The 15,259-nt window shown below is 31.9% G+C and overlaps 1 protein-coding gene across 2 annotated transcripts in view; it reads left to right on the plus strand.

The window, feature by feature from the left end:
- The first annotated feature begins 367 nt into the window (after positions 1-367).
- The window catches only part of LOC110115816 (mRNA cap guanine-N7 methyltransferase 2), a 58,430-nt gene continuing 43,538 nt past the window's right edge, over positions 368-15,259 (plus strand). Inside the window, exons 1-3 of one of the 2 annotated variants that reach the window (XM_020849184.2) lie at positions 368-773; positions 881-959; positions 1,042-1,136. In XM_020849184.2, coding sequence (XP_020704843.1) covers positions 636-773; positions 881-959; positions 1,042-1,136 — 312 coding nt within the window. In that variant the 5' untranslated portion in view covers positions 368-635. The remainder of the gene's footprint in view (positions 774-880; positions 960-1,041; positions 1,137-15,259) is intronic. The other variant, XM_020849185.2, reaches the window with a different exon arrangement.

The following is a 15,259-nucleotide window of genomic DNA, read 5'->3' on the forward strand; positions in this document are numbered from 1 at the left end:
ATGATGAGAAGAAGAGATTGCTGGAGGAATTCAGCGAAAGTTTTTTGCTGGAAGCTCGGGAGAAATGGAGCGAATGGCCGAAATGTGGAATTTGGAAAATGTTAAAATTTTTCGCCTTTTTCATTGTATAACTGGGCGGGCCTCGTATTATTTACTCTCAAAAATACAAACGAGTCGGGCCTTAACTTTCCACGTAAGCTGGCCACGCGTTATATTTTTATTGGCTACTGTTACATACCGAACACATCGTTGTGATCGGATTCCACACAGAATAATTTCTCCAATACAACCCATGTGTCAAATTTTATATCTAGACCTATACCTAGATCCGGACCTAATAATTTCCCAATTAGACACTAACAAAACTAGACAAATAGGAATTGATACGCTATTGCAGTGGACTCACCGGAATTGATAACTTGGCCGTCGCTGGTATCCACAGGGATTCGTTGGAATGGTTTTCTGCAGCCGGCACATAGCCTGAAGAAGCTTAGGGTTTCCTAGTTCTTCTCCCCCTTTTTTTTTTTCATGTTGATCAGACAATATTTCACGAATCCATCATTGTTCCGTTCGCGGTTTAGTAAGGGATGTACTTTAGGATTTATTTTGAAGTGAAGTTCTGAATCCGTTGGAGGATGTCGACTATTATGGCTCCATCCGTTGTGCCGGCGACGATGGCTCCTTCAAGCAGTCGGATGGAGTTAGCGCATCATCGCCTCTATGAATTTGCAAAGAAAGCCTTGATAAAGATTTTCGTCTCTCCGTATGCATCGGTTGGGTCTCCACAATGCTCCACACGGCCTTTTTTCTTCTTTTTACTTCACTTTGCTATTTTTCTTGCTTTCTTTCTCTATTTATCGTTTTCCTATTCCTGCTCAAGGTTTGTGATTTGTACTGTGGCGGCGGAACTGAAACGGATAAATGGGACGAAGCCCAAATAGGACACTACGTTGGAGTTGGTATCTACTGTTTCCTTATATATGCTTCTTGACTCTCTTTTCTATATGTATTTTTTCTTTGATTTTTCCACGATCCAAACAGATACATCGTCTTCTGGTATCATCGAAGCTCGTGAGATTTGGGAGAGCCAGAGGAAGCCCTATACTGCGGAGTTCTGTGAGTTGGACCCTTCCGTTGTGAGTTTTTTTGGTTCCTCTTTTCAAACTATGTGATATATACGTGTTAATTTTAGCTATCTTTTGTTGGATTAGACGAACGATTGATTTATGGTGGTTTACTCATCATACTTGTTGCGTGTCATCAATTATTATGTTGATTTAACCATTTATCAAGCGTATGAAAAACATATAATAATGATCAATAGGAACTCTCTTAAAAATCTAGACTTATATTCAATTAAGAAATCAATGAGTAATATTTATTGAAGATAGGCTAATTAAAGTAGACTTATGTAGTTTTGAAATGTGCAATGAATGTCATAAAATGTGCCCATATGATGAATAGATAAAATTAATGTCAAGTGATTAGAGAATGGTATAAATTGGAGAGATTTTGTTTTGCATTTTATTCAATATTGTTGTAGTATTTATACTATCATAGAAGAGCTTCTAATAGGAAACAAACAAAATCTGGGAAGAATAATTATAACAGTCAATGGATTTATGAATAAGTAAAATAATAATTACAAAATAATTATAATGGTCCACGGATTGATGAGGTGACAATACTAGCCTATGAATCATAGAGGTGGCATGAAATGAATAAAGATAAATAATGTTAGGCTTGGTTGAACATTGATTTATGCAAAATTAATTTGAATTGATTTTCCACACTTCTCAAATAAATGAAGGGATATTGTCCATTTTACGCTTGCATGTCAATTTTGGAAATATTGCTTCTTATTTTCTATTTGTGAGAATGTATGCAAGTTAGCCATTTGAGGCGATGTATAGAGTTTATATTATGCCACTATCAAGCATCATTTCTTATAATATCTCTATTCACTTCAATTTGTTTTGTTCGTTCATGTTGTATAAGCACTATCGTTGCCAGGTCTTAAATCCTGGATGAGAAAAGTGTAGGGTTGCATTAGGTAGTTGACAGCAAGCATAAAACTTATCAAATAATCATGACATGAATCATTTGATACATTATTTTAATGTTAGGGTGTTTCCTGAAATTGACATGTTGTATGACTTGAATATAGCTAGAAGTATGCAAAGGTTGCCGCATCGGCGCTCAAGTGCAATGTTATATAAGCAATAGTTTTTATATCATGGATGGATGTGCGCAAAGAAGCTAGTTCATGAAACTAGAATTATGATAAAAACTTGGAATATTGATTTTCTTATAGGAAAATTAATAGAATAAATAGATATTATGAATCATAGGAAGATAAATGTTATATGCATTCAAGAAACTAAATAGATTGGAGAGAAGGTCAAGGGGATTGATAGTTTAAAATTTAAATTATGGTATTCAGGTGGAATTCATACTATAAATGATATAGGTGTGATAATAGATAAAAAATTGAAGTATAATGTTTTAGAAATTAATAGAATTAGAGATAATATTATAACTTTAAAAATTATTGTTGATGTTAAGATTATCAATACTATAAGTACTTATGCTCCTTAACTAGGTTTGAATATATGTTCAAATTTAAAATTTTAAAATGACTTAAAAGAATTAATACAAATGATACCTCTTGAATAAAATTTTTTTATTGGAGGAGATTTAAATGAACATATTGGTACAATGGTAAAAAATTTTAAAAGCATTCATAATGTTTATGAGTTTGAAGCAACTAGTGAAGGTGGTAGGACCATATTAAATTTTGTTATAGCTTATGATTTTATAATTGTTAGTACCTTATTTAAGAAAAGAGGAAAGTTCTCATTAATTATAAAAATGAATATGGTAAAACTCAGATTGATTATTTCTTATAAGAAAAATAGATAATTTAGATTGCAAATATTATAAAGTAATTCCAAGTGAAAGCTTATGTACTAAGCATTGTTTATTAGTTTTGGATTTTAAGATGAAATGATGGATTATGAAAGATAGAATTAAATATTATCCTGGGATTAGATGAGAGCGTTAAAGAATGCTAATAAAAATATTTTTGAAAGTAAGATTTAAGATTTTAAGATTTTGATTGTGCTTGAGGAATCTAATTTTATGTGGTAAAAAGTAGTTAGTGATATTAAGAATGTTGTAAAATATATGCTTGAAGCATCAAAAAGAAAAACTGATAATAGTAAAAATAGTTTATGGTGGAATCAAAATGTGTAAAAAAAAATATATATATAAGAAGATTTGTTATAATAATTAGTTTAAATGTGAAAAACTCAAAAGATTGAGAAAGATATAGAAGGACCCGTAAGAATAGGGCTGCAAACGAACTGAGCAGAGCCGAGTATGTGAGTGTTCATGTTTGTGTTTGTTTAACATTAGCTTGTTCATGTTTGGTTCGTGTTTGATTCGAGCTTTATTATTTGTGTTCATGTTTGGTTTGTTTAATTTTAGGGTGTTCATGTTTGGTTCATGTTTGGTTCATGTTCGTTTGTTTAGTACTTATCGAGCTTTAAACGAGCTATGTTCGTGAACATATCTCGCAAACAATCTATTGAACAAGCAAACATTAAATTTGTTCTTGAACATTCTAAACAAACAATCTAACAAACATGGACAAATATGAAATATTTCTTGTTCATGAAATGAAATTTCTAAAATAAAAGCAGTTGTATATTTAAAATGAAAATATGATTAATTTATATGAACATATGTTATAATATTTTATTACTTTAAAATTTATCAATAAAAAATAATTATATTATATTATGGTATAATTAAAGTTTTTATATTTAATCGAACTCGAATCGAGCTTTTTATCGAGCTTGTTCATGAACATCAACTGATGTTGTTCGCGAACATAAACGAGCTGAACGCATTAGTGTTCAAGCTTGTTTATTTAAGAATCGAGTATTTAAAATATTGTTCAAGTTTGTTTGTTAGTTAATTAAACGATCACGAACGAGCTTTAATCAAACCGAACAACGAGTAGTTTGTCGAACGTTTGGTTCGCTTGCAGCCCTACGTAAGAAGTTTAAGAAAGAATATGCGATACAAAAAATTTAGCTTTTAATGATTTATATACTAAATTAGTACTAAGGGCTGAAAGATATATGTATAAATTAGCCAAGTAAGTATATAGGAGAAGTAATGATCTAATTCAGGTGAAGTGCATTAAGGATGAAGATAAAAAATCGATTTTACTAGAATGAGATATTAACGTAAGTGGATTAGATATTTCGATAAGCTTTTCAATGAGGATTGTCAGAATACAATTGACTTTAGTGACCTTAGCATCTGAAAGGAAAATAAAAATTTTTATTTTTATCATCGTATTAGTAAAACTGAAGTTAGAGAGACTTTAAAGAAAAGAAAATGTTGAAAAATAGTTGGGCCTGATAATATACCAATCTATGTGTGGAATTGCTTAGGATATGAAGATATTTCTTGACTTACTAAACTTTTTAATATTATTTTGAAGACTAAAAAGATCTCAAATGAGTGGAGTGTGTTGATTCTTATTTTAAGAATAAATGTGATGCCTAAGAGTGTCCGAATTATAGTAGAATTAAGTTAATATGTCATACATTAAAACTATGGGAGAGAGTAATGTTCAAAGTACTGCTAAAATCGATGGGGATATTATTATCATAATTAAAGTTAAATGGTTGAAGTGGAGGAATGCATTGGGCCTATTGCGTGATAGAATGGTACCCCTCAAACTTAAAAGGAGAATTCTAGGAGATGGTGGTGAGGCCTGTAATGCTTTTTGGCATAGAATGTTGGCTATTAATAGCGAAACATAAAATTAATGTTAATAGATCGAGTGTAATTTTATTAATAGATCTAGTGAGGGATTATGACTTTGAGCAATCAAGTCATTATAGAGTATATGCTTTAGATATCTCGAGTCTATTGTTCAAAAACTGCTAAAATCGATGGGGATATTGTTAGCATAATTACAGTTGAATGGTTGAAGTGGAGGAATGCATTGGGCCTATTGCGTGATAGAATAGTACCCCCCAAACTTAAAGGAGAATTCTAGGAGACGGTGGTGAGGCCTGTAATGCTTTATGGCATAGAATGTTGGCTATTAAAAGAAAAACATAAAATTAAGTCAAGTGTTTTTGAGATGAGGATGCTCAGGTGGATGAGTTGCTTTACTCGTAGAGACAAAATGTGAAATGAATATATACATGAAAAGGTTGGAGTAGCTTCAGTGGTAGATAATATTAGAGAGAGTCGCCTTAGATGGGTTGATCACATAAAATATTGACTTTTTGATGACTTGGTTAGGAGCCTAGATGCATTATATCTAGCCTATATTAAGAAAGGTAGAGCTAGACCAAACAGGACTTGGTTAGATTAGAAATGACATTTTTTATTTGATTTAAATGAGAATTTGACTCTTAATAGGACACAATGAAGGAAAAATGATTCATGGAGTTGACCCTAAATCTTACATGATAGTTTGTAACCATAAATAGTTTGTAGATTCCTAGTGCCATAGATCTAAATTTAGCTTCTACCTTAAATCTTGACATTGTATTTTATTTTTGCATATCCAAGTCAAGATCTTGTCTTCTAAGAATATGCAATATCTTGAAGTTAACCTCCTATCAATCATAAATCCTTTATATTCAACATTATATAGGCTTAAAGTATTCCATCTTTCCCCTTTTGAATATAATTTTTTTACCTAGTGGTTTTTTTAGATATTATAAAATTTGATATACAATCCTATGGTGTGATTCTCTAAGCTTGTACATGAATTGACTTACCACACCAACATTATGAGATTGTGCTTGATTCTCTAGTATATGATAAATGGAGAAGTTTTCTAAGAAGTCTTTGATATGATATTTTTTCTATGCTTATGTTTTTTGGAGCATCTCCAAGTTTATGATTAAATTTCATAGGGCTCTTGACAGACTTGCATCCCAACATGCTTGTTTATTTTAGTAGATCTATTATGTATTTCTATTGTGATATAAAGATCCTATGTCGAGACTTGAGAGTGTGTAACCTCTTTACTTGACTTCATATCTTAGAGAAACTTTTTTTTTTAAATCTCCATACCTTCCAAATCTATACATGTTACAATGACATTATCGACATGAACTAATAGTGTGGAGACTCATAAATTTGTGTGTTTCACAAATAATTTATGTCAGCTTTGATTTTATTTCTATTCTATGTTGAGCATTACCTTGGTGAAGCTACCAAACCATGCTTGTAGATTACATCAATCCATGCAATGCCTTATCTAGTTTACATAGCATTTGTTCTATGTTTGAGTCAAATTTCATGGGAGATCTAGATACATCTCTTGATCACCATATAAGAAATGGATTATTCGCATCAAATTATTATATTTTTTCAATTTTTGTTAATTGCTATTGATAAAAGAATTCAAGCAATATTCTTTTTTGCATTATAAGCGAAAGTTTCAAGATAATCAATCTCGTACATTTGAACGTAGCAATTTGCCACTAGTTTAATTTTGTACCTTTCTAATGAGCCATCAAATTTATACTTTACAGTAAAGAACCATTTAAATCCTATGAATTTCTTTCCTTGTGGTAGTATCATCAATTCTCATGTTTTATTATTTTAAGAGTTTTTCATTTCTTTTCTCATAACATTATTCCAATTCTCACTATTGAAAGCCTTAGAGACAATTTTTGTGATTAAGATAGTAAGGTGGCTAATAAAGCAGGATTGTTTATGATTAGAGATTTTTATATCATGACAATAAGTGTATTGGATGTTCAATTTATGTCAGCTTTAATTTTATTTGTATTCTATGTTGAGCATTACCTTGGTGAAGCTACTGAACCATGTCCTTATAGTTACATCAATCCGTGTAATGCCTTGTTTAGTTTACATACAATTTGTTCTATGTTTGAGTCAAATTTCATGGGACATCTAGATATATCTCCTCCTCTGGATCACCATATTAGAAATGGATTATTCACATAAAATTATTATATTTTTCATTTTGTGTTAGTTGCTAATGATTAAAGAATTCAACCAATATTCATTTTTGCATTAGAAGCGAAAGTTTTAAGATAATCAATCTCATATATTTGAAATGCTACTAGTTTGACTTTGTACCTTTCTAATGAGCCATCAGATTTATACTTTACAATAAAGATCCATTTATATCCTATGAATTTCTTTTCTTTTGGTAGTGTCACCAATTCTCATATTTTATTATTTTATGTGTTTTTCATTTCTTTTCTCATAGCATTATTCAAATTCTCACTATTGAATGCCTTAGGGGCAATTTTAGTGATAAAGATAGTGAGGTGACTTTTAAAGCAGGATTGTTTATGATTAGAGATTTTTATATCATAAGAATAAAAATCGTAAGGGATGTTCAATTTAAGCACCTTTTTTATATGCTTAATGGTTCTCTCACCAAGTTCAGTACCAAGGATTGATTCAATTTATTGGACTTGAGTCGATTGAGATGCCTTCCTCCCTGAGTTGACTAAAAATAGTTTAGTAAAAAGTGGTTTTGGTATAAGCTTTATATGTATATGAGTGGCTGGTTTCAAAGTAGACTTGTTTCTGGGGTGGAGGTCAAAAAAGAATTTACTTGTAAATGATATTTATTTTTTGAGGTAAGTAGTAGCAAAGCACAAATCCTCTTTACTAAAAGTGATATACCAGGCACATACACCTTTCACATGAAGGGATGTTTAGCATTTATAGGGGTTTTGAATGAAATTCATTTGGATCAAGTTTTCTTTTATTTTAAGCATATGTATGAGTTATGACAAAGACAATACTTCCAAGCATATTGGTAATAAGTTTTAAGTAAGAAAACAAATTGGCTAAGACTTGAATTAGACTCTTGAACCCAAGGACCCTTGTCATTAATCAATTTATGATGTAAGCAACTATTAAGAGATCTTACCCACAACTTTATTTTGTAATAATTTTTTTAAAAGGTGAGCTTTTGTGGTAGCAAGTAGTTTATCATTCTTTCATTCAACCGCCAAATTTTGTTAAGTTGTGTACATATATACAAAAGGACTCGTACATTATTTTGTTCTTGGAAATAGAAGGAGAAAGTTAGTTAAAAAATCTTTGGCATTAGTGGATATGTCTCTTTTATTTTTAATATTGAATTAATTTTTAATCATGTTGAACAAGTTGGAAAAGATGATACTTAGATCAATTATGACTTTTAGTAGAAAGATCCATGATATGGGTGCCATTAATAAATGGCACAAACCATGTAGACCCAAATATATTGTGTAGAGAATGCTTCCAAGATGAATGATAGAATAAAGGCGTTGAGTTCTTGTGCTACATATTGGAAAATTAGTACACTTGTGTTTTGCTAACTTACAAGTATCATAATAAAATTCTATAATATTAATATTTTTGAATTATTTAATGAAAAAGAAATTATAATTTTAAGAATAACTAAAAATGGTAGTGAAGATGTAGATGTTGGAGTCATATCCTTTATTGGATTTAAAGGTTTAAGAAAGAAAATGTAATACAATAATACAATAGGCAGTTTGGAGATTCCTTGGTCATTATATTCTTCAAGGTGGTAGATATCATATCTTTCTTTTGCAAGTCAAATTGTCCCTCCTGTGTCTTGTTTCTAAAATACATAATGTGAAGGGTACAATATAACTCTATATCTAGAATCTATGATTAACTTTTGCATGGATGACAAGTTGGCGAATAATTTATCTAAATGAAGGATATTTTGAATTACGAGGGATTTATTTTCTAAGAATGTCTCTTTAGCCAATGATGCTTGTCAAGGATCTACATTGGCAATGTTATTTTTTGTTACTTGGACAAGGAATATATAAAATAAATTTGTTCGAAGAGTTGATCATAGGGTATTTAGTTTCTAAATAAATAATCCATGTGTGGAGATTGATATTCTCGGAAACTTTATAAGCATGAGAAATGTGTTAATACCTAAAAATGCTAGAGAATAAGTATCTGTTGTATGACTATTTTCTAGTGATAGTAGCAAAATTTTCAACTTTTATACTTCTTTTTTTTTTTTTAAACTTAGTAAGTAATTATTTGGTATCACTTTCTTCCACATTTGTTGCATATGCAGGTCTCTGTTCTTTTGCTTATCCTCATAATTTTGTCTAGATTTTGCTAGGTGGCTTGCCATGAGCTTCCAACATTTTTCTTTTGTATGTCAAACCTCTAGCAATATGTGTACTATGAAAAATCTCTTTTGGCCTTTGTTAGGTATGGTTGGTTGTGCTCTCCAAAAGAAGAAGGTTTTAAATTAAATTGTTTGATCTTGGCAGCTTTGACCTTAGGGTTAAACCTTCTTTGGAGTTATTGGCAATCATAACTATGCTTTTCTTTTCATCTATTCAAATGTTGGAAATGACTTTATTTATGGAAGGTAAATCATCTTTTTTGCGAATTTGTACCTTTACAACATCAAACTTAACATTTTGTATAGTAAGAAAATATTAAATTCTATCTTTTTTCAACAAACCTTTTGAGGGTTGCATTTTTATTGCATTCCATTTCAATACATTGATAATGATCCATTTCTTTCCAAAGGACTTGTTGAATATTGGAGTAATATATTATTGATTGCACTACTTGCTTTGTTACTAAGATCTTGTTTTTTTATTTCATAGATTAGGGCTGCATCACAAACTTTGTAATACATTTGATTTGCAGTGTACTAAATTTTCTTTGCCGAATGAATGGTGATTTTTATTTCAAGAACCATAGAGTTCCATAATCAAGACATCACTAGAGTCATGTTCATCTCAAGTATTGGATATGTTATTACCTTGTTGAGTTCTGGTGCTATGTAAATGGCCCAATTTTTATTTTCCTTTGAAGAAGGTGTGAACCAATTATTATCACTTGAGGTATTTCTTTCCACTCAAAAGATATGTTGAATGGATGTCTTGTAATTCTCCCATTGCATTTTGGTTGTCAGGCTTGGTTTCGAATGAAGCTAAGGTCAAGGGAATATGGGTATTTTTGTGATTCATGAGAAGAAAAATGTGGTAGTAATTGTTTGCAAAAAGAAAAAAGATGGAGACCAGGATGCAATTATGAAGGATGCAAATGAAAATATTAGGTGGAACAAAAGAAGACTTACAACAATGAAGGCTTACAAGTACTAGGCAATGCAACGGTGAGGCTGTGGCTTATAGAAATGCTAAGAATGAAAGCATAGCGCTTTGATACCATGACAAGAGTTAGAGAGCATTTGTTGTGTATTTCATTAAAACATTTGAGTAGTATTTATTCATTTCAGGAGAACTTATAATGGCAAACATATAAAATTAGAAGAATAATTATTATAGTTCATGGATTGATAATTTGGTAGTAATAATTCTATAGATCGTTGAGGTTGCATAAAGTGAATAATGAAGGTTGAGGACTTTTGGGCTTGGTTGAATTTCGATGGCAGCGGATTTGATGGAGATTGACTTTTTCATTGGAAGGAGAATGGGTAGACCTAAGGTTACCCAGATAGAAATTAAGTGAACTGATCTGTGAAGAATATATTTTACTTATTAGACAACACTCAACAAGAATAAATGAAAAGTGAGGATTCATATTAAATCCCACCTCAAATGTTGTGATAAGGCTAATGATGATGATAGTGCGTTATGAATCTATCACATATAATCACATATGTTAGTTGCACCTAACTAGGGGCTAAGTTCGACTTTTAGCTATTGCCTCCTCTCTATTCTAATTTTAGCAATAATTTTTCTTACTATTTAAGGCTAAATTTAGAAGAAATAAGGAAGGATATCATGTAAATATACAACAAAAAGGTAGGAGAAGCAATGATTGTATAAAAGAAACCTTATAAAGGTTTTTTTGTTGATTAGTTAAATTTTCTTTCATATGAAAACTTTTGATATTTGCAAGCCTTTTGAAAAACAACGATTATCATAACATGTCGCATTATCATTCCCAAATTAATTTTGCATTATAATATGCTTGTAGTTTGGTATTGGGTAAATTTTGGATCAAGTGGATATCATAGCATAATTATTCCCCCGTCATGGGCAAGCTAAGTGAAGATGAGAGATTGACAAGTATAGAGAAGATGCTTGGGTAAATGACCTTATTGAAATTTTAAGGAATTGCACCAGAGGATAAAATCCTTAGGTCATATCATGTGAACATAATGTGAGTACTCAAAAGGACCACAAGAGATCAACCTAGGACTTAATGAGCTCCCAAGAGGATCTACCTCACACCTTAGGGCTATATTTAATCTGATGGTTGAAAAGAATACCAATTACTTAGAGTATGAAGAGAAGATGAAGAGCTAGCAAGAAATAATAATGTAGCATAATTAGGAAAATGATAAAATTATTAAGTATGAGTAAGAAGGTGAAATTTTTATTAATTCACTATTACTGATGCAAAAATCCTTTAAAGAGGGAGCTAAGAGCCAAAATGATTGAGCCAAAGAAGCTTATGAGACACTAAGGAGTACCTATAATAGCTATCACTTATGAAGGGTGACAACCTATGATGCACCGACACGGACAGTTTCCGGGGGCAGCGCCCCCGGAACAAAATTTTATTGTAAGAGTAATTTTGAAGTTGTGCTTGTTTTTAAAGTTCATAACTTGTTGTATGGGAAGATATCGAGTGGTACCGAGCATGTACCTAGCAGTACCGAGCATATACGTAGCAATACCGAGCATGTACCTAACGGTACTGAGCAGTACCGAGCATGTACTAAGCGGTACCGAGCATGTACTGAGCGGTACCGAGCATGTACTGAGCAGTACCGAGCATGTACTGAGCAGCATGTACTGAGCGGTACCGAGCATGTACTGAACGGTACCGAGCATGTACCTAACGATACCTCATTTAATAAAAAGACACGCATGTTGGACACGCGTGTCCGATTTTAATTTTAATTTTTTTAATTGCAACACTCCAATGCCGTGTCGGACACGTGTCCATGCCGTGTCCGACACTGCATACCCTCTCTAATTGCCGTGTCGGTGCATCATAGGTGACAACTTGCCAGAAATGAGCCATTCTTATCAGATGGAGTATTGCAACAAATTACCAGGAGGATCACAACCATCTTAGTTCTAATTTGGCTTCGCCATCATTCATTGATTAGCTATTATGGGTCAACCCCACCATGGGAGTGGCTACTAAAGGAACTTGGTTCAACATATTAGTTCATCATTAGGAGTGGCTACTATTGCTAATAGGATATCTACAGTACTAAAGATGACTCTTAAATTTTGGGTTCATCATATTAAAAAGTTTAGCTACGTTTCACGAATCAACTACTTCACAAATTGAGTCGGTTACCTCTTATGGGTTGTTTATATCTTTGAAGGGTTTAACTACAAATTTTATGTTCTTAGCAACCAATGGTCCTTGAGGGGGAATTGACTAGTGGGGAGCCACAATCCATGATGCTCTAAAAAACATAATTAAGCTCCATTGGGATTGAATTGAGTAAGCGTATAAAAAATAAGGTTTAGACATGTCAAATCAAGCTCGATGTGCTCTTTATAAGCTTTAAATTAAGGAAAGGGCCTTTCAAATGAAGGTGAAATCTTAATTCATGCTAAATAAGCCCAAAATAAGACATTTAAATATAGTTTCCATTTAAAACAACATGGAGGCTGAAATTTGAGTTTCTTTCAAGTTTCTATTATGTTCAAACTAACTCCAGAATTCTAGCCATAAAAATAGAATTTGAAGCCATTATTCAAGGAGTTTTTGGATTATTTGAAATCTACTCCCCAAATCAAACTAAACATAGAAAATTTAAACCAACTCTCCTAAAAAAATGCGCATAACCAATAAGAAGAAATTTAAGAAAATTAAAATAACTCTGATAAATAACTCTACAAAATTCCTCTCTTTTCTAACTTAAATCCAAGGGAAGAATAAGTCCTAGGAATATTCCTTTAGGTATTTTTAAATACACCTGAGAAACGATTATTACAAAATTTATCTTATCAAATAGTTTTTTTAAATAAATAGGATTTGTTTTATTCTTTCTATTTTTAGGCTTGATTAGAATTTTCATGTAATTTTATGATTTCTTTATTAGGGAATGAATGGGCTATAAATGTAACTTGCAATTGTGTTTTGAAAACTAATTGACTACAATTCAATTCACTTGGCATTAGTCCTATTCTATGATGTCTCCACCTCTATCCTTCCTGTACTCACTTGTATCTTGTCCCAAGGGAGAAAAAAACCATTGACCACCTCTCTATCTGTTTGTTTTTCACTATTAAAGGTTTTGGCCATGGCAAAGACAATAATTCAGCACCTGCAATCAAAACTATTGGTTGTACTTGAGCGGGGAGGAAATGAGACCTGTAGTTGTTGTTAACGATGAATACCCTTGTTTAAGGCTATATTCAGAGGAAAACAAGGGAGGGGGATGGGGGAAACAAGCTAACATAGAAGAACATATTGAGAAAGAAAGTATTGTGCATAAGGAAATCTTATTTTGATTTTTTGGGTCCATCAATTTTATGGTGGTCACTTTTTTTTATCATTTTATCATCATATGTGAAGGTTATTGCACTTAATCTCATAAAAAAACTCAAGACCTTTCCAAGCCTCATAAAAAAATTTAGAAAATCCAATTGTTTCCTAACAATCTTGAATCATTTTTTTTTTATCATAATATGATTGTGTTGTGGTGTCAAAGTTGTTTATAGACCATACATGTAAAATCATGTTTCATTTCTTTATCTCTTTATATGTATAGTTAAACATTTTATTAATAATTAGTAAAACTACGACTATATAGTATTTTAAAAAGCATTTGGGGGCTTGTCTCAATGTGAAAGGGTAAAATTGTCTTGTGAAGTTAAGAAAGGCATTCAACCTAAAGACCAAGACAATACCTTGGGCACCTTTTGTGCTCTATTAGTGGTGCAATAGTTTCACGATATAACTTAAATTTTATTTAAATTAAATTATTAAATTAGTAAAATTTAACTTATTATAAATATGTTTCCTATCAATTTAAATAAAAATATGAATGAAGGATTAATTGTCTTTTAATCTCGTAAGAGTTGAATCCTAGCAAATTGATTCCTCTTTTACAAGCTTGAAGAACATCGTGATTTGCCTTTGCTTTCCTTGCATCTCGTCTATTTTTGATCTTTGCTTGCTTCAACAAAAAACTCTTTTGCTACTCTTTCTCATCATTGACTTACCATTCGTCTTCGTTGAACCACTAAGCCAGCTTGACTATAATATTATTTCATTTTGATGCTCCATTTTGCTTCATTTTTTTATTTTTTTTGTCAGTTATACTTTGGAATTAGAATATAAATCTTATGGTTATAGACTTTGAATTTTGAAATTTGTTTCAAAGTTTTTTTTTTTTTAATGTTTGATCTTTGTGGTCATGTTTTCTATTTAAAATATCGAAACTATAAACTCTATATGGCTTGAGACTTGCACTCCATTTCTTTATAGAAAAAATATATAGTCTCATGCCTCCTTCAAAACATTGGCAATAGCGGCCATCTTTATCTGCATTGTCATACTACAACTGATGTGATACAATCCATGCGAAAATGACTTGCTTAAGAAAGTTTGCACTTGTAAATTTTAGAGAGAAATGTTAAGCAAAATCCTCTATTGATGTAAACGATGAGATAACATTAAGGCGATAAAATAGCTTAGTTCTAAACACATGCGAGAGGTTGAGATCATTAAATAACCAACTAAGTCTTACTTTGCATACATGAGTGGTTTCAACGAGAAATTCCAATGCTAACAATAAGATTAGTATTATGAAGGGCCTCCCTCACAACTCATTCAAATACTAGGTTTAGCGGAGGTGATAAAACATGCGCTTTGTGAATCAAATTATAACCACGAGTAGAGTTAACTCACAAGATAGAGAGTGAGTGAAGAGTTTACCCAAAATAAAAAGGAGTTATGAAGCTATGACGATGGCGGGAATGAAGGGGCAGCAGCCTTCAAACTTTTGGAATCACTCAACAACAATGGAAGTCTCTTCGGGCGGCGGGAAGACACTAGATCTCCTCAGGATAGCAGCTAGGTCTGGTTCTTGACGGCTGGACAGCACCCTAGTTTACTGAGGTTGCAAGCTCCCAAATCTCCTCTCCTATAATCTGAAAACAATTTCAGATTTTAACAAGAAAAATCTGAGAGGAGTTCTCAGATTTTGGTGGGCTGAGATGTAGAGAACTTGAAG

Source organism: Dendrobium catenatum, unplaced genomic scaffold, assembly GCF_001605985.2.
Source record: "Dendrobium catenatum unplaced genomic scaffold, ASM160598v2 fragScaff_scaffold_1586, whole genome shotgun sequence".
Taxonomy (NCBI): Eukaryota; Viridiplantae; Streptophyta; class Magnoliopsida; order Asparagales; family Orchidaceae; genus Dendrobium; species Dendrobium catenatum.